The following is a 23,600-nucleotide window of genomic DNA, read 5'->3' as shown; positions in this document are numbered from 1 at the left end:
CAGGGGACTGGAAGCCTCGCGAGATTTGGGGTCGGACTCGGCGTTGCGTTGCTTAGCGACGGGGAAGACGCTCGCGGGCCCCCAGGCTAACCCCCGCTGTCGCCTGAAATCTCCTACCATGGGGGACGAAGGCGGCGGCCGCAGCTGTGGGACCACTAGGGAGCTGCAGAGGCTGAAGCAGCAGGCTCTGGAGTACTACCGGGAGAACGACGTCCCGCGCAGGCTGGAAGAGCTGCTCAACTCCACCTTCTACCTCCAGCCTGCCGACGTCTACGGGCACCTGGTAGGGACCTGGGACAGCACCCTTTTCCCTCCAACCCTCCCCCCGCCCCCGCCGCCCCGCGCTGCGGCAACGCTGAGCGCCTGCGCCGCGAACTCGCGCATGCGCGTCGCTGCCGCGGGGTTGGCGACCGGGGTTGTGCGGGAAGGCGATCCTGAAGGGCAGAAGCAGAGCGGATAACCTGGGGCGGAGGAGATTCCAGAAAGAAAGTGGTGGACAGGAAGCAGAGGATAGTGGGCTCCAGGCGGGTTGGTTGCTACGGCGACAGCTCGAGGCCTGCCAGGCTTCCTCGGGAACGGCCGGCCCCGGCTGCCAGTTGTTCTTGTAAACACAGACCTTAACACCGCGCAGCTCTGTTTACCAACCTCCAGCGGCCTCTTGATCACGGGATGAACGCGTCGGCGTTCGCTACGGTTTGGCCTTGGCCAACCCGGAGACCTCAGACCCAGCCCGCTCCGATTGCTTCCAAGTTTCATTCACATCAAGCCAGGCTCCTGCCTGGATGCCTGTCCCCACCTGATCCCACCTACGTAAACTTCCATTTCAGATCAAAGGCTTGGCTGCTGCGCCCTGGACTAAGTGTCCTTCAGCGGTCCCAGTCCCTGTAGCATTTTTTGGATGCACAGTGAGCTCCGTGGAGAGCAGGTGTCTTTTCCTGTCACCTTGCTGGTTGCTGTGCCCAGTGCGATTTCTGGCACAAACCTTAGCCCTAAGCAGTGAGCAGTTGAAACAAAGGCAAGCGTTTTCTCACTTCCAGACGCATAAGTATTAACCAACACCTGCCTCCTGGAAGGCAGCGTGGTTGGGACTAGCAGGAATTTGCACTGTGGTGAGGTACGACAGGAGCAGAGCATGTAAATGCTGTGAAGAAGCCGGATGTGTTTACAAAGGCACATTTTATGGAGACAGTGGATTCAGAGAATACTTAAGGAGTGTTTGTTTTTCTCTCATGGCCTATTACATCAAAGCTGGGGGTGGAATGAGAGCGAAGTGTGTATTGAGTTCCTTGTGTTAAGTGCTTTATATGTTATTTCACTTAATCCTTGGGACCCCTGTGAGGTAAAAATTATGTTCCTGTTTTACAAAGAAAGAAACTGGCCCAATGACCTTAAATTTTCCCCAGGGGCACAATGAACAGGAGGGAGAAATCAAACCAGGTCTTTGTCCCTGATACATGGTGGACACTCCCAAACTATTTATAGGGTGAATGAATGCATGCAACTCTGAACTCCACTATTTCTTGCTAGAGGGAATCTTGAAAGTTAACTTGTCTAAGCTCCTCCTTTCACAAAGACACCGAGCTCTTGTTTCATAGCTACTTTGAGCAAAAGCTAAGACTGGAAACTTGGACTCTGGTTCCCTAGTGTAATGCTCTTCCCAGTCTATCAGGCAGCCAGGACTTCAGTTTGCATAGCTCTCTGAGAGTTTATACTTTGGTTAGAGACAAAGCCATATATTTTTTAAAATGGATACTAGATAAGGTGATACACAGTAGTGTGCTAGGTTGAGGGACAGATCACTTAAGCTTATTCAAGGATTCAGGGTTGGGGGAGATCCCTGTAAGCTGTAGTGTCTAGGGAAAGTGTTGGCTTGGACTTTGAAGGTTGTTAAGGAATTTGGGTGGCCAAAAAGCAACCACCTTTTCCTTATCACTGCCCTAGTCTGAGCCTGCCTTATTCTCACCTAGTCTCTCCTTCTCTTGAGTCCATCCTGCATAGTGCTGCCAGAGCAATGTTCCGGATCTTAAATCTGAACATCAGTCTTTTGCTTAGAAACTCCTGTGGCTACCCTTTGCCTGCCGAGTAAGATCAAACAGCTTTTGGTGTGTGATTCATAGTGCTCACCTCTGCCTCCGGTAACACTCCCTCCCTCCCTGGCTCCTCCATATGGCCCACTTTTCCCTAAGGCCTGAAGTTTCCCACTTCCCTCCCCTTTGCTTATCCCAGTCCATCTACCAGAAGTATCTACACTGGACTCCCATCGTCTACCTGTTGAAATACTGCGCCTCCTCCAGTGTTGAGCTCAAATGCCATTTCTCGCATGCTTCTCTTACAGATTAGAGGATTCAGACCCTTGTGGGCAATAGCCATACTCTTTATTCCTTCCTCACAAAATTCACAGGTGAAAGAGTGTGGGGCTGGGAATCAGGCAGATGCTTAGCCCTGTACTAGACTGTCATCTTGGTGGTCCCCAGTGAGCCATACCACCAGAGTGAATGGACTTGTGTGAGTCCCTTCCACATGGACTCAGAACTTGGCCTCAGTGACTTGCTCTTATCAGCGGCACATGGACAGGCATGATGAAGAGGCTTGGTACGTGCTGCCACACAAGCCTTGCGGTCTTGGAACACTCCCTCTTAGAATCTAGCCATCATGCTGCTGCGCACAAAGACATTTCATTACCCTGCTGCAGGGAGAGAGGTCGTGGAGAGAGAGGCCCTGGCCGTTTGAGACCGGTCCGGAATGCTGAGTCAGGAGCCTGGTGTGCTTATTAGAGAGCCCGATACCTTCTGTCTTAGCTCCTGCGTAGAAACACCACCTCGAATCCTTTTACTCAGGCTCCTTGAGTGGGCTCTCCACCTCGGCTTCATTCTCTTCCTCCCTCTCTTTCTTGGATCGCTCCCCCATGGCTCCTGCTCTTCTTCCACATCAACGAAACCGCTATGACCGAGGTTCCAACAATCCTCTTGGACCACGTAATCCTGTGCGTGAACTGACGGCCAGTGCAACACAGCCTGTGCATAACGCTTCACTATGAAATTATCAGAGGCCTTGCCGGGAGGAATAAAAACTGGCCCCCTTAAGGTTTCTTGAGTTTTCATGCATCCGTGTTCTAGGGACCAACTGACTCTGGTATCATGGAGGGATAGGTGAGGACCAGCTAAAGAATGACACAGGGCCTTTAAGAAATGCATGTGAGTTTCTGCTGAGAGTCGAAAAGACAACACATCACCCCATGTACCAGAGACTCAGCATCAGGCGACATCCAAATCTCCGTGAGTGAGGGCAGGACAGTTCCCACAGAGCAGCTCCAGCCTTGGGCAAACTACGGCCCGCGGGCCGGATCCGGCTGTTCTATCCGGTTCTCTTGCTCTCTCCTCCGCTCCTTTACTTTGAATTTATATTAGTTCACACAAACACTCCATCCATGCTTTTGTTCCAGCCCTCCGGTCCAGTTTAAGAACCCATTGTGGCCCTCGAGTCAAAAAGTTTGCCCACCCCTGAGCTAGACTCATCCTGGCATGAGGACACTCGGGGTGAGGGTGGCGGGGGGAGTTTGTTAGAAACTAGAGTAACTGTGAATGACCTTTAAAGGTAAATTAGTTGTGGTATCCTGATTTTTATCTTTCTGTTTCGAAGGCAAACTGCTTTTCTAAACTTGCGAAGCCACCCACCATCTGCAGAGTGGTGGGGAAGCATGTGCTGGATGGACTGGGGCTTCCCACCCTCCAAGTGGAAATATTCTGCACCATTCAGAATTTTTCCAAGGTACGAGGCAGCTTAAATGGGTTCTTTGCTACATTTATTGTCTATTTTGTGGGAAATGAATGTTGTGAAATACAGTGTTTGTGAAACACACCCACACCCACATACATTTTCCGGCAGGCATGTACATAAAGCATGAACCATACGGTCAACCGTGATGGCTTTATTATGTTTCAGTGTAATATGGTACAGACATGACATGCTAACTTGAAGACGATCCAAGGTGGAGAAAGGAAAGGAAAAAAAGTAAAAATCCTTTTAAAACCTGACATTATTACTGTGATGAGTTCCATAAATCTACAGATAGGTTTATAGATTTATATATTTATATCTAGATTCTATATAGATTTAAAGATGTGTAGAGTGAACTACATAAAGAAAATGCATTTTCATAATTTTAATAATTCATTTTAATGGCTACATTTTAGTAATTCCTATGTATTATTAAAAACAATTTTGCTACAGTTTCTGGAAGGAAAATAATTATGATTAAATCTGTTGGTATACTTTTCGCTATTTATTGGAGAGCTAGTGATAAAAATGAACTTAAATATAAGGCTTTTCTAAGGGGAGTTTTGTAGTTGTTGCTGCTGTTACTCCTTAACCAAAGATATTTTCCCATTGGTTTTTAGAGAGAGTGGAAGGGAAGGAGGGAAGGGGGAGGAGAGAGAGAACAAAAGACACATCGATTGGCTGGCCCAACTAGGGCTGGGGATCGAACCTGCAACCAGGTATGTGCCCTTGACCAGGAATCAAACCCACGACCCTTCTGTGCATGGTTCCACATTCTAACCACTGATCACACTGGCCAGGGCCCAAGGGGATTTTAACAAGGCAATAATTTCAAATGTCCCCTGAAGTTGTGTTCCATGGTATTTCAATAGCTACAAAAATACCTCAAGGAAAATTATATATCCTATTTTCCCTTTGAAAGTAGTGATAAAACATGCACATGAAAAGTCAGATGCGTTTCCCATTTTCCGCAGGAGGTGGAGAAAAAGTAGAACACATTGTATTCTTTTCAGTGCATTTGTTCTGTGGTGATGGCGACTCACTTCGAAGTCCACGAGGACGCCGTGCCCGAGCTAGCTGAAGCGATGGAGGCTGAGAGGTTGGATACCGTCAGCATCGCTGTGCAGTGGGTCAACGAGACCATCACCCAGGAGCTTCAGGGCCTAGAGCCCTCCAGCCAGGCTGAGGTGGACCACGTGCTCAGGTAAATCTTCCACTTGGAAATGTAAGTGTGCAGTCCTAGCCGGTTTGGCTCAGTGGATAGAGCGTCAGCCTACAGACCGAAGCGTCCTGGGTTCGATCCCCGCACAGGGCACGTACCTGGGTTGCAGGTTCCTCCCAGGCTTGAGCCCTGGTGGGGGCATGTGCAGGAGGCAACCAATCAATGTGTTTCTCTCACATCGATATTTCTCTCTCTTTTTCCCTCTCTCTTCCACTGTCTCTTAAAAAAAAATCAATGGAAAAATATCCTCGGGTGAAGATTAAAAAAAAGAAAAAGAAATGTAAGTGTGCAGTATAAATATATATGTTTCCTTTCCATTCACCTGTCAATAAACACGTCTTTCATATCCACAGGACACAGCAGTTAGTCAGTTAAAAAGCCTATGCTAAAGCAGCAAACTTTAGCATAAAATGTTGCTTTTCTTCTGAAAACCATTATTAAGATTTTACTGTGTAAGGCTACATAAGGACTTCCAACCTCTTTTCATGCATTGAGCTTCCTTCGGATTCAGTGAAAAGATTCTCAGGACTAGAATTAAGATTGGAGAGGATGTCCCCTCCCTCCCTCTCCCCACCTCCTCATCTGCCCTCATTGAGCATCCCATCGCCTTCCATTTAGTCACAATGAATGAGTGATGCTCACTTTCTGTCCTCCGGACAACCAGGTCTTCCATACCTTGCCCACAGGTTGACTCTGAAATGTGAAAACCAAGGGACTGTTTAGTGGGGCTTGGTGAGTATTGTCCAGTGCCCAGGGAAGTAGAGGCTAGCCTTACTTTTCCTTTTGGGCAGGTCCAGTGCCACAATCTCTTGGCCAAACGAAGGTCAACTGGATTCTGTTTCTCTGAGCTTCATCATTTGCTTAATTGTACATAACATTATATCTGCGTTTGCTTCAGAGTTGGATCATGACCCTTGTAAAAACCTTTTTGTAAAATTAGCTTTTGGTTTCTGAATGCTATTACACTTATTCTGTGTGTGTGCATGTGTGTGTGTTGTCTGTTATTATTATATCCTCAGTCATACCTTCTATTCTACACATTACTTCTTTTCTAGAGCTTTCCTTCCCCAAACCTCCCATCTGGACTGGTTCCTCTCTAAACCCACTACAGAGATGCCGTAAGACATCCCTTTCTTGTTCTCCTATTGCCAGATCCCAGGTCCTCCTCTTTCTTAGCTTGCTGGATTACATCCTTTAAAAGTAAGAATGAGAAAAGGATGTAAAGTTTTTGAGTTCTTACATGTGTGAAAATGTCAGCACTTGGCTCTCATGGTTGACAGTTTAGCTGAGTATAGAATTCTTGTTTCAAATCAATTTCTCTCAGCACTTTAACGTCACTGCCCCACTGGCGTCTGGATTATTAATTAGTCTAATGCAAATCAGATTCCCATGTCTTTGTTGACTTATTGATGCTTTTTGTTGTTGTTTGTCGACGGGAACTTTTAGACTCTTTTCATTCTGTGTGACTGAAATTTCATATAGATGTGCCTAAGTGAGATTTCCCCAAAGTTTTTTTTTAAGCCCCACCCTCCAAAAAAAGAAGTCCCGCTCATAGTGCTATATATTTCTTTGTCTATTCTTGACTCGTTCTTTCTTCTGACGGTCCTTTATTGAAAAAGAAAATTTAATAGCCCTTAATCAAATCACATCTTCAAATTTACGTTACAAAGAGAATCAAATCTCAGATAATTTAAAAACAAGGCTGACATCTTTAAACATTTATTTCCAGGCCAAAATTAATTTCAGCTCTTGAACACAGTTTCGTAATAGCGCCATTATATTTTGGCCTTGGAAACGGAAGCTGATTGTTCTTAAGTAGCTAAACAGCAGAGTTAATTATTAGAACATATTGGGGTCAGCACTAAAACATGACCAAAATTACCAGGGATATTCCTAACTATGCCACTCTACAGCCCTATTTTCTTGCCATTAAGGACATTCTTTGAAAATAAAGTGCAAGAAGATAAGGAGAGAAAAGAACTGGAAAAGAGCCTGGAAGACTCAGCAGTACACATACCTTCATCTCTGATGCCACCACCACCACCAACTCCTCCTCCTCCTCCTCCGGCAAAAAAAAAGGGACAAAAGCAAGGTCAGCGGCTCATCATCTTGCAGAACCTTTAGTAACAAACATGTGAGAGGAAAAGGCTGAGGCTCAGACTGCTTTGTTGAGTTAGAGTCCTTTAGCTATAGACCGAGGTTGGGCTACTGGCAGGCACCATCCCTCCTCCACGCCACTTTCTTGCTTGAAGCGTCTGCGTTGGGCTGTCAGGGTTTTACCCCATCTCACCCTCCGTTTATTTGTTAATTTATTTTTGTAAGATGAACATATTTCTTACCCAGAGGTGAGCATTTACTAAATACGCAAAGCGCCCTGAATGGTGTGGCAATGCCGGAGACAGGGAGGGGGAGGGTGGCAGGGGGGACCTTAAACTGCCCCTCAAAATTTCCGTTAGTTCATCAAGAAGCCACTCCATAATTTAAAGATAACCAACATTTTCTCAGTCCTATGTAACATGCTAATAAACAATGTATTTGAGACACTTTGCTATCGTAAAGCAAATAATCGAGGTCCTCATGCCCTTTGCTCCATGCCTTCCACAAGTTCCTCTAGTAAGTTAATTCTGGAGCTGCTGCTTGTATTGTAACAGAACACGCTCCTTCAGGGCATGAACCATGCTTTGTTCAGTTTAGCACTGCCAGTGCCTAGCATGATGCCAAGTGCAAACTAAATACCCACTTAATGTGGGTTCCATTGAATAAAAAACCAGAACCAGAAAGGGACCAAAGAGACTGAGGAGACAAAGTCTCTTATTTCACAGATTCAGATGCTGAGGCCTGGGATGGGGAGGAGAATTGCCTTGGAGAATAACAAAAAAAAATTATGTTAGACCAATCTCCTCGGAGGGTGAGGACAGCCACTACGGAGTTACATGTAGAGACCATCAATGGATATTCATTTGGCGGTTGCTTTTGACTGATACAACGTGGAACACAAGAGAACATACAGCACTTTGCTGTCATGGCTGACTGTTTAGCAGAGTATAGAATTCAGAGGGGCCAGTAACTTGCTAAACATTTACCATGCGCTAGGTGCTTACATCTTACTCCACTTATCTTACCTGCTTGACCCAAGTAGCGGTGGGGAAAAGAAGGACAGGAGGGACACAAGACTGATGATGGATTCCGTGGTACCTGCTCAGCCTGGGTGGCCGAGAACATACGAGAGTGAAAGATGAAGGATTCTGGCTGGATGATTGGATCTGAAGGCATTTCTAAAAGAAAAAGGCATTGGCTGGGGGCTGGTGAGAAAGATATATAGTTTTATGCATGAAGAGATGTTCAACATCAAGCTGGGTACACAAGAGCTGTGGTGGTATAGAGAAAAACAAAGGCTTTGGAATCCTCTCTTTTTTCACTTTCTGATAAATATTGGGCAAATCTTTTGACATCTCTAAGCCCTAGTTCTGTTAGATGGGAATGTGGGATAACAATATCTGCCCATATTGGATGTTCTGCAGATTTCTTAGAGAGGTGAAATCCATGCCTAAGGATTGAGCATTGGGGAGTGGTAAGTGAAATCAAACAGATAACTTGTTGGGGTTTGAGGTGGAGAATATGTTATTCTCAGCCTCAGTTTTCAACCTTTCTTTATGCTGAGCTTTTGTATCTGTAAAGTAAAGCCTTAAAAAAATAGTTTGCTTAGAGTCAAACTTCCTAAAAGGAACTGTTATCGATGTTTCTCCCTCCAGGTCGGAAGACTTCTATCACAGAGAAACCTATTCCACCTCCGGAACCTGTTGAACCTGTGCTCGGTGGCAGCATGGCCATAGGGGCTGTGTCACTAGCCGTCGCCAAAACCAGTGCCGCGCTGGACGGTAACCCTCTGTACTTCAGTATCGCATCCCTGAAGCACCCTCAGGTTGGTCTCCATTACATTCCATCACGAGGAGCTTGGGCATCTCGGTCTGAATGGACCATGTTTCTCATTTCCTCTTGCCTTTCTCCTATTTTAGGAACAGCCAGCAAAGCTAACTATTCCGTTGCTAATGGTATCTCTGGTCAGCTGTGGGAAGTCATCGCCTGGGAAGCTGAACTTAATGAAAGAAGTGATTTGTATACCCCATCCTGGATTAATGGCTAAACAAGTACCTTACATTATCTCAGGCTACTTTTTCTAAAAAAGATATACTCTATCGTCAATGAGTTTTTAAGTGCAGGTCCCCAGACTTATGATTCCAAGGGAGAGGGAATTAAATGTAAAATGAGAAAAAAATATTTTAACAAATCAGGGAAATGGGAAGAAAGCAAAACCTCCAACAAACAGGAACACAATTAGACCACCTAGGATCTCTGCTTCATTACACCGCTGACTCATGCTAGTGACTCACAGGGGAGCCACTTGCTTAGTGTAACTTCACAGCCTTCTTTTGGGAGAGCTGAGATATCTGGTCCATGACTCCAGCAGCAACAAGAGGGAGCTGGCACTTTCCTAGCAGCCCATTCTGCCAAGTTAGAAACTCCAGGGCCCGAAGATGACAGATGGCAGATTGCCAGGCACAGAAGAGAGGGTTAGTGCATGTTTATGGAATATGGAATGAAGGAACGCTAAGTTGCATTTTTACTACTTAGCGGTGTGCTATTGTCTATATTGTTCATGTCTTGGCTGAGTGAGTCAATATCCTTTTTTTTTTTTTTTGGTTAATACCCAAGGATTGAGGTATGTGCCCTTGACCGGAATCGAACCCGGGACCCTTTGAACCCAGAATCGAACCCGGGCTGACGCTCTATCCACTGAGCCAAACAAGCTAGGGCAATATCCTTCTTTGAAGTATTCTACTAAGTAGGTATTGGGGAGAACTCAGTGTTTATGTTCTAAAGGGGATGTTTAGGGAAAAAGTACAGGAAGCTCCATCCTCTCTGCTAATACAGAGTGATACAGTGAAAAATCATTGTTTTTTAAACCCCAAGATGGTCTGTGGTAAAGAATTCTTTTTAAAAAAGAATAACCATTGCCTCCCAATTTGTCAGTTGCCGAAGACTAGGATTTATCTCTGGCTCACCATCTGTCAGGTCAAGTTCAGATCCTGGCGCCGGGATCTTTCCTGTAGTGAAGACTCGGTGTGCTGTGTGGGTACCAGAGCACTGGCCCACCGTTCTTTATCTGCTTCCTATGCAGATCCCACTGTCATCAGAATACGCTTTTCCACTTTCTAAATGACCGTCCATGGGTTTATAGGAACTCAAACACGATCATGCAGAATCCCTTCGTGACCTGTGACGGGTAGTGCAAGAAGGTCCCGTCAGGAGACAGCGAAGTAGAGTGAAGTGAACTTGATCCAACCATCGGAACCAGCCAGTTCTGACAATGAAGAGAGGATACTGAGGAGGAAGAGCCTCTCATTCATGTTTGATGGATGGAAACTGAGGGCTGACGATTAGCATCTAATCTTTTGATTTCGTAGATCTTGTCAGGGACCCTACAAATATTCTGAGTTAGAAACAGCTGTGTGTAGTGAAAATTTTTATATTTAAAACTTCTGGACTGCAGTTGTGGAAGATCATGTTTATTCTACTTACAGAGTGTGGAGATGCTTATGGAAATTCAGAAACAAATAAGCAAGACAATTGAAACGGTAAGTAAAGAGAATCGATGGCCTCTGGTTACTGACGCTTATATAACTTCTAGTGCCCAAATTATAGTTGGCTGTGGAATTAAGTCAATGGTGTTATATGGAAAATGTGTTCATTTGCTTTGGGTTTCCCATATGAGCCAAGCTTATAAGCTGTGGATCCAGCTTATAATGGTACTTAGTCTCATTTTGATTTCTGAGGCAGCTGGCTCTATGCTAAGATCATCCTTAGGATTCATAGGGAAAGAAAGGATTTGGCCCCTAGGACGTGAGAGGCAGTTTGGAATAACAGTGAAGGCACAGGCTCTTGTGTCTGCTTAGAGTTCCAGTGTTGGGCAAACAAGTGCCCTTGGCCAAGCAGCCCTTGAGGGGGAAGGTCACAGAGGCAGGATGGCAGGCAGCTGTGAGTTGCCAGCTGTGCCATCGTTGACAGGCAGGGCTGAGGCCAGGAGAGGGATCCGATCCTTGTCTATAAATCTGCAGACGTGGTACAGAGTTCCCAAATACCCCTCCACCCGGTTTCCCCCAGTGTTACAGGACATAACGGAACAGGACATAATACCATGGCATGTTTGTCAAAACTAAGAAACCAAAATGGCCCATTGCTATGAACTAAACTCCAGACTTCATTCAAATTTCACTGTTTTTTCCACTAATGTCCCTTTCCCGTTCCAGGATCCAATCCGGGATCTCCCATCCATTTAGCATGAGGCTTTGCAAGCCCTAGCCCTTCAGCCCCTTAGGATGGGGCCTGAGACATGATAGCATGGGGACTTGAAGGAACTTTGGCTCCAATGCTGTCTTGACGGCACAGAGTCCATGCAGGTGGGGGCACCTCCCTCCCGTGTAGTGATGGGGTTGGGGAGCAAGCCATACAGTTGACCAGAATTGCTTTAAGCACCAGCTTGGAGCCAGGTTCTGTGACACTATTCAGAATGCAATCCTCTTTATGGGTGACCCACCTGCAGATTTGGACAAGTTAACCCTGACCTTGCACTCTGCCTTGCCCCTCATTAGCTGTGTGACAATGACTGCCCATCTCATGGGGAGACTGTGAGGAGTGAATGAGTTCAATACAAGCAATGTGCTCAGAGTAGGAGCTGGCATAACAGTGAGCAATACATACTGGTGGTGGTTATCAGAGCAGGTGGAGGAAATCCGGCCTGGAGGATGAGGAAATTCAGGTTATCTGAGCTTTCTGCATTCAGCCCGACTTTCAGACATCTTACTGCCTTTTGATTATACAAGTAGCTCATGACCGTGCTTGAAAATTCAAATACTGGTAGAGCCGGTCACCCCTGCCACCAGCTCCCCACCGTGCCCATGTCTGCCTTGTTCACCACTGTGTCTCTCCTGCCTGGCACGTGGACCCACTCCTCTGTTATTTCTACCAGGGGAGAGAACGTTCACCTGACTCCATGGCGCAAAGAGCAGGATAGTTGTATTTGCACGTACTTGAGTGTGAACCATGCTGATTTTTGACAAACCTGACCCCGTTTATAACCAGTAAATGCTCGACAAGAAAGTGCAGCCTTATCACTCCCCCAAGTTGTGGGAACGTTTCTTTGGGAAATATCTTTGCTGTTCATCTCAACTGACTTTAACACACATCAGAGTCACCCGATTTAATGACCCTTGGCTGTTTTCAAAAGCCAACCCTCCTCCCCCTTGTAGGAGAAAGTTGTTCGCACCCTGATAATATTTGAAACAACATGTTGGGCCTGTGAAAGCAAATCCCACGGTGGTCTTATTCCTTACGGGCATGGAGGGGACTTGGTATGAGTAATACTTTATTTATATGAGTAGAAATGCATGAACAAGCATCTATATGCCCCATAGACATGATTGGAGGCAGGAGGTAAGGCTTAACTAGTGGGAACATGTGCCTGATTTTGAGAAATATTTTAGGGTTTCTAAAAGTAGGGAGTGGCTGGCTCCTATAAGGGGCGGGGGGGTTGGCTTTTGAGTGTGTGTGTGTGTGTGTGTGTGATTCATAGTGTGACTGGCCAGAGGCCAGAGGACCTGAGCTTTGCTTGCTGCCCACAGATAAGTGATACCCCACTATCTTCTGTCCCACAGCCCCCTCCTCCAAAAGCAGAGACGAAGAAAGGGCATAACGGAGGCAAAAGAGGTCAGGTCAGTATATGCCTTTGGTTACCACCCTTGTATGTGATGCAGTTCATCCGTGTATTCCCTGCCCCGTGGGCTCTCCCACAGTCACTTTGCTCCAGGACCAGGGCTAATGCAAGGGGGAGTCTGCACTAAACCAGGAGCACTGAACCAGGCAAGCGAGAGCTGGAATACCACTCCGCCTCGCCTTTCTGCCAGCAGGCTGGGCCCCGGCCTTCTCTGCCGGCAGGCGTCTGGCCACCCGACGTCTCAGAGAAGCATTCTGAGTAACAGGGTTACATTTGAAACCTGAGGCAAAGTGTTGGGGAAGTTGAATCTCTCTGCTAACGAGATGAAAGACATATCAGGTGCTTTCAATTTTAATCAGACGACTACCAAGGAGAGAAAGGCACAGAAAGATAGCCACTCATTACGTCTGGTCCTGAAGGCACTGAGGCACCATTTCCGATGACACATTGCCAGATCTCAGATTTTGCCAGGAGAGTTAGGCACACTGTTCTTGGGAAAATGTGCCATGCTGGCTGCAAGAGCCTTGGGAGACAAGTTGAACTTTATCAGTTGGTCCTTTGGTATTGTGCAGGGGTGGGCAAACTTTTTGACTCGAGGGCTACAATGGGTTCTTAAACTGGACCGGAGGGCCGGAACAAAAGCATGGATGGAGTGTTTGTGTGAACTAATATAAATTCAAAGTAAAGGAGCGGAGGGGAGAGCAAGAGAACCCTCCGCTCTTTCGGCTCCGCGGGCCGGATAGAACAGCCGAACGGGCCGGATCCGGCCCGCAGGCTGTAGTTTGCCCACGGCTGGTATTGTGGGTGCTCTGAACACAAGAATTTCCCCAATTCTTCCTTTGTCGAGTAGAAGGTTCCTCTCACTAACATTAGAAATGTTGGATGTACTGAAGGGTCCCGGGTTTGATTCCAGTCAAGGGCACGTACCTTGGTTGCAGGCTCGATCCCTGGCCCTCTTGGGGCACGTGCAGGCGGCAATCAATCTATGTGTCCCTCTCACATCGATGCTATCTCTGTCCTTACCCTCCCTCCCACTCTCTCTAAAAATCAATGGGAAAAATATCCTCCAGTGAATATTACGACAACAATAAAAATGTTGGATGGTTCTTAGAATTAACTAGGGCTATTGCCAGTAAAAAGGGGATATTTATATCTAAGTTCACATTTGCTCTTGAGTGTGGTTCACACACACACACACACACACACACACACACACACCCTTAAGCCCTCAGAACTACTGATATTGCTTCAACTTGTGTTATAATTGCACAGTGGCGGTTCATGACACAGGCACATCAAGGCTGACCTCCCAGGAGAAGCACGTGGCTGCCTTGCCCTGGGGTCCTTTGACTCCTCAGATCTTCTTCCACTGAAATCCATCCTCAGCTGCATCCTCTGAGCTGAAGTCTTCAATCCTTTTTAAAATGAAACCTCTCCTGAAGGAGGGCCGCAGTGCCAAGTGTTAGCAGTTATATTCTACTAAAGGAAAAGGGAACACGGGAAAGAGCAGGTCTGGGGGAAGAGGGCAGAGTGAGGGACAGTCAGGACAGACGTTTGCAGGGACAGACAGCCTGGAGATTCACCAACCTGGTGGTGCAGCTCAGGTGAGCCAGGGCAGAGCCAGTACAGCGGTAACATGGGCACCCAGAAGACAGGAAAGTGTGTTCTCCAGACCCTGCTCAAAACCTCAGCAAGTAAAATAAGAAAATTACTCCCAGACACCACGGGGCAAACCTATGCCCGGAGGTCACCCGGAGGCGAGTGGGACCGAGACAGAGGATTAATCCAGAATCAGAGGAGCGCCCCCCCCCCCCCGCCCCCCCCCCCCCCGAGTTGTTTCTAAAATGTGCCCAACTCGGGAGACTCCCAGAACGTGACGTGCTGTGCTTACACTCGTCATTTTCCTTTGACCTTGCAGCAGCCGATCACTGGCAAGATGTCCCATCTGGGCTGCTTGACCGTCAATTACGACACCATAGAGCAGCCCCTGCTCCTCATACAAGGAATCTGTGCGAACCTGGGGCTAGAACTGGGGACAAATCTGTACCTGGCCATCAACTGTGCTGCGCATGAGCTGGTGGACTATGTAAGTTTCTTCTCCAGAACATTTGCTTTATGTTGATGTCACATTATTTTTAAGTTAAAACTCAAAGGAAGAGCTGATCTGTGTATTTTTCAAACAGATCCTTTTTTGTTGTTGTTCATTTCAGGGGGTGGGGGCTCCCAAATATAAATGGAGTTGAGAAAGCCAAGTTAGCTACTGACCAGAGAATAATATGACCATATACATGATTTTTAAAATGAACAGAAAACACCTTAAGTATATATAGACATTCTGTAATAAAAGTGACTAGAATGGGTTGCTCACATTGCAATCATGAGAGCTACTGAGACATAATTTCACGGACTGGGATGTTTTGCTGAGTACAATCACTTGGTAAATACTGAATTTTTCAAGCATGAAAAGTAGATCCGTTGTAAATGTGACTTGATAAATCCTTCTAGACACATGGCTCTCGAAGTTTGTGCTGTGACTCACTTTTTAAATATAAAACTATTTCCAAGTTATTGAAGTTTATTGGTATATTTAGAGAATATACCTAATTAAACCCATCACAGTGTTATCCACAGTCTGGGGTAGGGCAGAGCGTTCGTGATGAAACTTCACCTAGGGACCACACCACATGAAGTTATTTTAAAAAGCAAGAGAATGGAAAACAGTTTTATTTAAGAATGTTGTAACCCTCACTTCCTTGGGGGACTTTATCAACAATTAGCCTTTAAATGTGGGAAACAGTTATGCCAGGAAAGCTATTACAGGTTGTCTGTTTTACACACATACACATACTTCCCATTTCCAAATACATAAATGCTGAGTCCAGGTTTTAGAAAATGCCCAGCACGTTCATATGCACTTATGGTGACTTGGTAATTAATGTCAAATTCAGGGGATATGACCAAGTAGAATTTCGCTTTGATTTAGCATTCTAACTTTCAACTTCAAAGGAAAAGCTGAATGGTATATAGGAACCCTAAGTTTCAGCTGATTTCTACAAGTTCTTTTACTTTTCTAAAGAAACTAAGCACATAACGGAATGTTTAATGTACTTTCCTGTTCTTCACATAATGACTGGTTCCTAGGCATACCATTAAGAAAAATAATTACATGTTTTCATCAGCAACGTATACCAAGAACTGTGAATATACTGACTCCTAGTGCTAACTTGAATGGGCATTTATTGCTCAGATTGAGTAAAATGTATTAGCTTGACATCAGATAATTCTTACAATAATGTTAGTTCAAAGTCTAGCATTTCCTTACTGACAAGATAAGAGTTTAAAACCTTCAAGTATAGAAACTAAAAGTTCTTGCCCTTCGCGGGTTTGGCTCAGTGGAGAGTGTGTCAGCCTGAGAACTGAAGGGTCCCAGGTTCAATTCCAGTCAAGGGCACCTTCCTTGGCTGCAGGCTCCATCCCAGGCCCTGGTGGGGGTGTGTCCGTTCCCCTCCCTCCCCCTCTCTCTAAAAATCAATGGAAAAATATCCTCAGGTGAGAATTAACAACAACAACAACAAAGAAACTAAAAGTCCTTGATGCTATTCAATGTGAAAAAAGTGATGAAATCCTTTGCATTATGGATTTCTCAAGAACCTGCTTAATCCCAGTGGAGTCCAGTCCATTAGCGTCAGCAGCAGGAAGTCACTAGCAAACCAAACAGCCATTCCGTTCCCTTCCAGCTCCCTCAGGGTCCCAGGTGCCATCCCTGAACACAGCCTTGGAGGAAAGGTGCTGTTTTACAGAGAACCCACACAGATCCCGTAGCGCTGCTAACCTCTGTACCTAATGACTTGGGGGCTCACCAGACTTCAAAGGAATGGGGTTGCACTGGAATTACACTTTCAAGACAGTACTGGTACTACTAGAACCTGCGTGCTGAGAAAGGAGTGCCTTCACATAAATCACTTTATCTTTCAAAAGCCTGGCCCCCTTTTCAAATTTTAGAATATTCCCCGTAGAAGAAATCGGCTTGTTCAGTGTGGGTTGGAAGATGGTGGGTTCCGGCGAGTGGGCAGGTTTGCGTGGCGCTGTGGTTTGTTTTATGAACTTAACGTTGTTGCCCATTTACCTAAGCACCACATCATAAACCTAAGGAAGAAATCATTCCCCTCCTACTCTCCTCTTCTTTTTGTGTGCAGAAGGCTTCATCCAAAGTCACTGGGGCATCAAAGGGGATGGTGACTCGCTTTCCCCAGGTTAATATGTAACAGATGTTAAAAGTACATATGTGGATATGGCCTGAAAAGAATCTGCTTGCAGTCTTTTATGTGAAATGAATAAACATGTATTTGAACCCCATTTTTAACATTTGAGGAATTCAGTGTTTACCCTCTAATATCTTCATTATACTCACCAGAGTAAGGGAAAGTATGAAGTGATGATGGGAACATACAAAAACACCACTGAGATGGTTGACCTGTATGTGGATCTGATCAGCAAGTTCCCTTCAATTATCGCCTTAATTGATCCTTTCAGGAAAGAGGTAAAAGGATTCGCTTTGAATTTTATAATAAAATCTCATTCTTTTGGATCTGTCCTTTGAAATGTGTTGTAATCTGGGCTGGGAATGAGTTGCTTGCTTCCGGCATTGATGGGAAAAGGCACTTACTAAGCAAATGAAACACAATGACTAGGAGTGTGCCTGTCCACAGAATGAAGCAAGCTATCCCCAGGCACTTCGGAAGTATCCGTACTTTTACAAGCAACTTAACTGATGGCCACTGAGCCCGCTGTGCTAGCCGGAGCTTCAGTAGGTTAATCATAGATCATTTTCAAGTGCTCATGGAAACAGGACTTCCACTAGGCCAGTGGTCGGCAAACCGCGGCTCGTGAGCCACACGCGGCTCTTTGGCCCCTTGAGTGTGGCTCTTCCACAAAATACCACATGCGGGCACGCACGTACAGTGCGATTGAAACTTCGTGGCCCATGTGCAGAAGTCGGTTTTTGGCCTGGGCGAGTCTATTTTGAAGAAGTGGCATTAGAACACTCAAGGGGCCAAAGAGCCGCATGTGGCTCGCGGGCCGCGGTTTGCCGACCACTGCACTAGGCCAACTGTTTTTAACCTACATCCGGTTACTACATATGCAGAAGAGTAACAAAGCCATATGTTTTTTAAGAAGTTTGATTTATTTTAATCTGTTCAAGCTAATGCCTCTAACAAGGGTTGTTTATGTGCCACAGAAGACCATCTCTCTCCCTTCAAGAGAAAAACCGAAATTCTTGATTTATGAGTGTGAGAACCATTAGATAAACTGAACAGACACCCTCTCTGGGATAACACACGGTTTCACATTTGGGGGGCAGGAAGAGTGCCGGGTCTGCCTGGGAGCCCCAGGGTCTCAGTCCCGTCTTCCCTTTCACAGCCTCAGCTCCGCCCCGGCGCTTGCAGGGGACACAGCTGAGCTCAGCGCTTTCATCGTGTCTGCTTACCAGAAATAACAGTGGCATCTTCTAACCAGCCAATCTTTAGCAACATTATGGATAATACAGTGGGTGGGGAAAGCCTGGGTTTGTAGAGCTTCGGAATCAACGTGGAGAATAGCAACTAATGTGTATAAACATTTTATTCACTAGATCTTTACGCTCAAATGTAATCATGTTAAGTTTCTGTTCCGAGAAGCTCGTTAACCTGTGTGGCTGTGGTGTAGGCACCCTTCAGCTGCAGGTGCGAAAGAAAGCCATTGTGTGTTATCTCAGAAAGGCGTACAACTGCATGTGCTATATGATTCCTGTTGTTCTGTGGTTGTGTTCAATACCTTGTAACGATCAACTCTTAAATATTCACCCAGGACTCTGAACAGTGGGACAGCCTCTATAATGCTCTTGGTTCCAGGTGTTACATAATTGCAGGAAGTGCCTCCAAAAGCATTTCCAAACTTCTAGAGGAAGGCAACATCAGCACCCCCAAATCCAGTGGGCGGATCATAAAACACACCAATCAAACCACGATGTCCGACTTGGTGGAAATAAGCAACCTCATCGACAGTGAGTAAAAAAGCAGAGGTCGCAAAGACTCAGCACGAACTCGGTTATACAGGAAGCCAAAAACAGGCTGTACGGGGGCTAAGAAAGAGCATGGGGTGAACCTGGGAAGGAAAAAACAAACCCCACCGCCTATGAGAGAGCTGGTGCTGGAAAATAAAAGCAGCTTCGTCACTCCACAGCGCCCCCTGCCAGCCCCAGCCCCGGAGGGCATCTCCTTCAGAGAGGGCCACCACAAAGGTGTGGGCCACCGCCCTCTCAGCTGCACCTCACAGGACAGGGATCCCACTTGCCCACCCTGGCTCTTTTTTTTTTTTTTTTTAATTCCTCAAAAGTTTCAAACTTTGACCACCTTGAGGTCTTTCAACATGCTGCTCCCTCAGCCTAGAATGCTCTGCCCGGTCCTGTTACGTGGCCCGCTACTCCTGACCCTTCAGGTCTTCTTGCCTTAAGGGAAACCTCTTCTTGGCATACACAGGGTGGGGCAGGAGGAGGTTTACAGTGTGAGTACATGAAACAGAGTTGATTCCTGTATTATTATTTATTATTGTTATTGGCCGCACAAATAACTGGAAACCTCCTTTTGTCCCACGCCGGGTCTGCCTTCCCTGACTCCCTCCACCCCTTGCAGTAAACCTTTCTCCTAGCAGCTTATATTTCCCCTTCGTAGTACTGGCCACAATTACTCGTACAATTATTTAATGCCGAGTATCCACCACTTGGCTGGAAACTTCCATGAGTTCATGGGAGTCTTGTTCACGGATGCACAGTCCCTGAAACATAAATATCAGGAAGTAGGCAGAAGGCTAGTCTCAGACCTGGAGCAGGACTCAAAGTGGGACCAGCATCGAGGGGCCTGGGCGGGTGCCGGAGAAAGGGATGAAAGGCCTGTAGACCCCAGGCCAGAGGCTGCCCTGGTCCAGGGCCCACCACTCGGCAGTCAGACCATCACTCACTTCAGATTGCTGCTATAGCTCCCGCCTCCAAACACACCAACACTGTCCCTGTAGGAAGAACTTTGGCTCACACTCCTTGTAGACTTTTGTAAATTCCGAGGGGTTTAGAGATCCTGAAATGATTAAATGCTCTCAATGCTGCTCTTCTGATAAGTCAACACTCAGAATGACAGGCTCCTTTGAATAAAATTCTACACGGTGAGTTGTAAAATTCATTAGGTACATCAACTCCCCATGCGATTCCCCTTGCACTTAGAGTGTCCTGACTCAAAGATGCACTTTTCTTCATTGAACAAGCACGAAATTGAATCCTGGCGTACATCTGTGGTACATCTTAGAAATGCTATCGGTCTAATTTGAGCATTTCCCCCCTTTAGTGGTAATAATGGTGAATCTTAGAATTTGTCATACCTTAAATTTGACAAAATGTAGCATTCGTTTAGTATTTAGCATCCAAGCTACTGGAAAGGGGTGAACAGATAAAACCGGGGTTGGGGGGGAGAAAGCAAATATTTGGGTTAGAATCCTTAGGTGGTCAAACAATCGAATTGTCACGGGAAACTCTGAAATCTCTGGACATTTTTACATATTGCTCTCAGAGGCTCATGCACATGCAAATTGTTTCTGTGCCGTGGGAAGCTGAAACGAACTCCTCTGCCTGTAGGTAAGAAGCACGTGGCCGTCTTTGGAAGCACGGAAGGGGAGTCTTCTGATGACAGCCTCGTGGACCTGGTAAGTGCTGTAGGCTGGTCAGCTGCAGAATTGCCAAAACACTGCTTTTATCGGGAACTGGTATTTCAGAGAAATACAGGCTTTGGCGGAGAAAGGCCTGTAACCTTTCACAAAATAGGCTTGCCTCCTCCCTTTTGCGAAGAGCTAAACTTGGACCTTTTAAAAAGAAGAAAAATGGAAGTCCTGGGGAAAATGATGAGCATGCTTAAATGGCTGGGCTGTGCGCCTGCCGTCTCACCTCCTAAAATGAAGTGAGAAAGGCCAGCATGTTCTTAGGTGCCGTCAGCGTGCCTACACGGCCAGTGAGGTGTGCGATGCAGTCACACTCTCTGTGCGACACCCTCAGCTTTAAGCGGGCCCCCTTGCCTCTGTAAGACAAAAAAAATGAAGTGATAAGAGAAACACCCAAGTAGCACACAGGGACAGTGTCCTTTTAGCAAAACGTGACTTCTCCATTTCAAAAAAGTTGTTTTTTGCCCTAGCTAGTTTGGCTCCGTAGATAGAGCGTCCGCCTGCGGACTAAAGGGTCCCAGGTTCGATTCCTGTCCAGGGCACGTGCCTAGGTTGCGGGCTCGACCCCCAGTAGGGGGCATGCAGGAGGCAGTTGATCAATGGTTCTCTCTCATCATTGATGTTTCTATCTCTCTCTCCCTCTCCCTTCCTCTCTGAAATGAAAAAATAAATTAAATAAATAAATATAAATAATAAATAAATAAATAAATAAATAAATAAATTAAAATAAGTTGTTTTCCCCCTGCTTAAGGCCGTAGGACTGGGTGTCCAGTTTATCAAGTTGGGAGGTCTTTCTCGCGGAGAACGGGTGACCAAGTACAACCGCATTTTCACTATAGAGGAAGAGCTTGCCCAGAACGGAACACTGGGTATGTGCTGCCTTCTTGCTTTGTTTTCACTTGCCCGTGAATAAGAGAACAAAGATGGGAAGAGAGGGAATAGAAGTCCCCCAGCAGGAGGGCAGGGGACTCCAAAGACTAGAAATAAGAGCTGACAAACCAGGATGGCATTTGCCACAATGTGTATTGTTTCCTTAATGGATTATCTATTTACCTGAATGTTTAAAACTCTGGCCGGCGGTTCGTCTTGATAAATAGGCTGCGTGATGCTGTTCAATAGGATTGATTGATTGGAATCGCCAAGCCTACCTTTTGTTGCGGTACAAATCAGAGCGGAGGTTTCTCTGCACAGCACAGGAAAATGAAAGGCAGGTTTTCCTCGTGGCTTTTGGAAACCACTCATTTCACTGAAGACGAGTAGGCAGCGTGTTCATTTTAATGCTGTACTTTGGGAAGGCTGTGGTCTCAAGAGAAATGAACCAACCACTTAGGAGATGAAACCTTTGTAAGTTTGCATGGGTCAGATCACCTTGTATACTGGCTGAACTGGAGAGAAACACTCCAAATACGCAATTTTACCTTTTATATCATTGATGGTGATGGCCAAAAGCACATTTGTAGCACACAGGGACATTAAAAGAAACCAGTAGTTATTGTGGAGTTCTAAAGCTACTTTGTCTTTTAAGATAGAATAGATGAATTGGTATACTGAAGACAGTATATGTTATTTAAATAGTGCCGACAATTAAAACATGACATTTTCTTGGAAGCTATAAATGAAATCTATGAAAGGAGGTAGACGCATTATAGAATGTATTGTGGAGCACACCAATGGAAGCAAGGAGGCAGTCCTACTTTATGACTCAACACATACATTAAAGAGAAAAAATACATAGAAACCAACAGAACTTGTGATTATAAATTTGTCTTGTTTAACATGTGTCATGATCTTGAAACACACCCCAAGATTCACAGAAAAGAAAGATATGATTGAGAGACCACTTCTGAGTCACGTAAAGGTAGTCAAAAATTACTTGGTGTTGTTTGGTGTGTGACACAGGCTTGTTGTTTCAAACAGGTGACATTATATTCTTCCTGCACATCACCCGGTTATTTTTTATGTCATACTGACTCGTGGAAGCCTTAGGCTCCTTACATGACTTATCACCTCTCCAGCCAGACCTACCATGAGGGAAACAGCCACTTCGAGGCATCAAGAAGGACCCTCCTGACCGGGGACCAGCCCTCCCTGGTGGCAGCGCAGGCCCCTGGGCTTCCCGGAATGGATGCACAGATGAATGAGAATGCTCGGACACTGGCAGTGCTCCATAAACATTAACAAACCAAGCGCTGGGAAAACAGCTAAGAAAACACGGTCCCTGCCCGCGGGGACCAGACCAGCACAGTCTAAGTCTGCACTCGCTTACCATGGAGTAGTCAGTCAGCAAAGGCTTATGCTCATGTACAGGACTGGCCTTCCCTCTAATTCATCTTCTTCCTCGTAGCCTTTCCTGCTAAGCCACTGCCCAAGTCTGCTGCGTGTAGAATGTCCCAGAAGGTTGTGAAAGTGTGCAACGCACACCGAGAGGAACAAGTGTATTGCAGTTCACGTATAACCAAAACAGGCCCATTTGAATGGTTCTAGAACCCTCTCTGATGGTGGAGTGACACCTCTGGGCATGTCTGAGGATGATCTTTAAATCAAACGACGTCAGAATTGGCACCATTGGATGAGACAGTCAACATTTTTGCCCTTGCTTTCTAACAGGTTTCAAAGAAGAACTCACCTTTGTTCAGTTGAACGAGGAAGACGAAAAGGCTGCCGAGGAGCGGGAGGCCGCGGCTGCCCCGGCTGGTGAGCCGCCCTGGCGCCCGGAGCCCATCTTCCCCACAGAAGTCGTAGAGGAATCAACCTGAGCACGAGCACCTCTGGACCGGGCTGTCCACACCACTCACAGCCACATCCATGTTAGCAGGCCGGCAGCTCTGCAGTATGTCTCCTTCATTCTGGTTTTGCTCCAAAACCTCACTGAGTTGTGTGCTGCTTCTCCTTTACCATTTGGTGAAATACACATGTAGCGTTTCTGCCTGTCTGTGGTCTGTGTCTCACAGCCATCACATTTCCGGGGGGGTTTGTTTACGTACCTGCTCTGTCCATTGGGGAGGGAAGGGGGTGACCTAGTAAAAGGATCTGGGACTTTTGTTGCCAGCTCCACACTCAGTGCAAACACCTCACCCTTTACAAAGGAAA

At 46.2% G+C, this 23,600-nt stretch overlaps 3 protein-coding genes across 4 annotated transcripts in view; 1 reads left to right on the top strand and 2 right to left on the bottom strand.

The window, feature by feature from the left end:
* The window catches only part of HSPA12A (heat shock protein family A (Hsp70) member 12A), a 113,579-nt gene extending 113,301 nt beyond the window's left edge, over positions 1–278 (bottom strand). Inside the window, exon 1 of the mRNA XM_080641019.1 lies at positions 118–278. Coding sequence (XP_080497145.1) covers positions 118–120 — 3 coding nt within the window. The 5' untranslated portion in view covers positions 121–278. The remainder of the gene's footprint in view (positions 1–117) is intronic.
* ENO4 (enolase 4) lies at positions 119–23,438 on the top strand (the record flags this gene model as incomplete). Its single annotated transcript, XM_080641029.1, has 14 exons — positions 119–283; positions 3,640–3,768; positions 4,791–4,981; positions 6,934–7,091; positions 8,752–8,921; positions 9,016–9,147; positions 10,582–10,635; positions 12,712–12,768; positions 14,689–14,856; positions 17,185–17,310; positions 18,618–18,813; positions 20,431–20,498; positions 21,262–21,379; positions 23,118–23,438. The coding sequence occupies 14 exons, from the start codon at positions 119–121 to the stop codon at positions 23,264–23,266; spliced, it is 1,881 nt and encodes a 626-aa protein (XP_080497155.1). The 3' UTR covers positions 23,267–23,438.
* SHTN1 (shootin 1) overlaps positions 20,624–23,600 on the bottom strand; it is a 96,765-nt gene continuing 93,788 nt past the window's right edge. The window contains exon 17 of one of the 2 annotated variants that reach the window (XM_080641024.1): positions 20,624–20,866. In XM_080641024.1, the coding sequence (XP_080497150.1) occupies positions 20,740–20,866 (127 nt within the window). In that variant the 3' untranslated portion in view covers positions 20,624–20,739. The remainder of the gene's footprint in view (positions 20,867–23,600) is intronic. The other variant, XM_080641026.1, reaches the window with a different exon arrangement.

The sequence above is a fragment of the Plecotus auritus genome, assembly GCF_963455305.1.
Source record: "Plecotus auritus genome assembly, chromosome: 9".
NCBI classification, from domain to species: domain Eukaryota; kingdom Metazoa; phylum Chordata; class Mammalia; order Chiroptera; family Vespertilionidae; genus Plecotus; species Plecotus auritus.
Note: the sequence above shows the minus strand (reverse complement) of the source record. Positions and strands in the feature narration are given on the sequence as shown.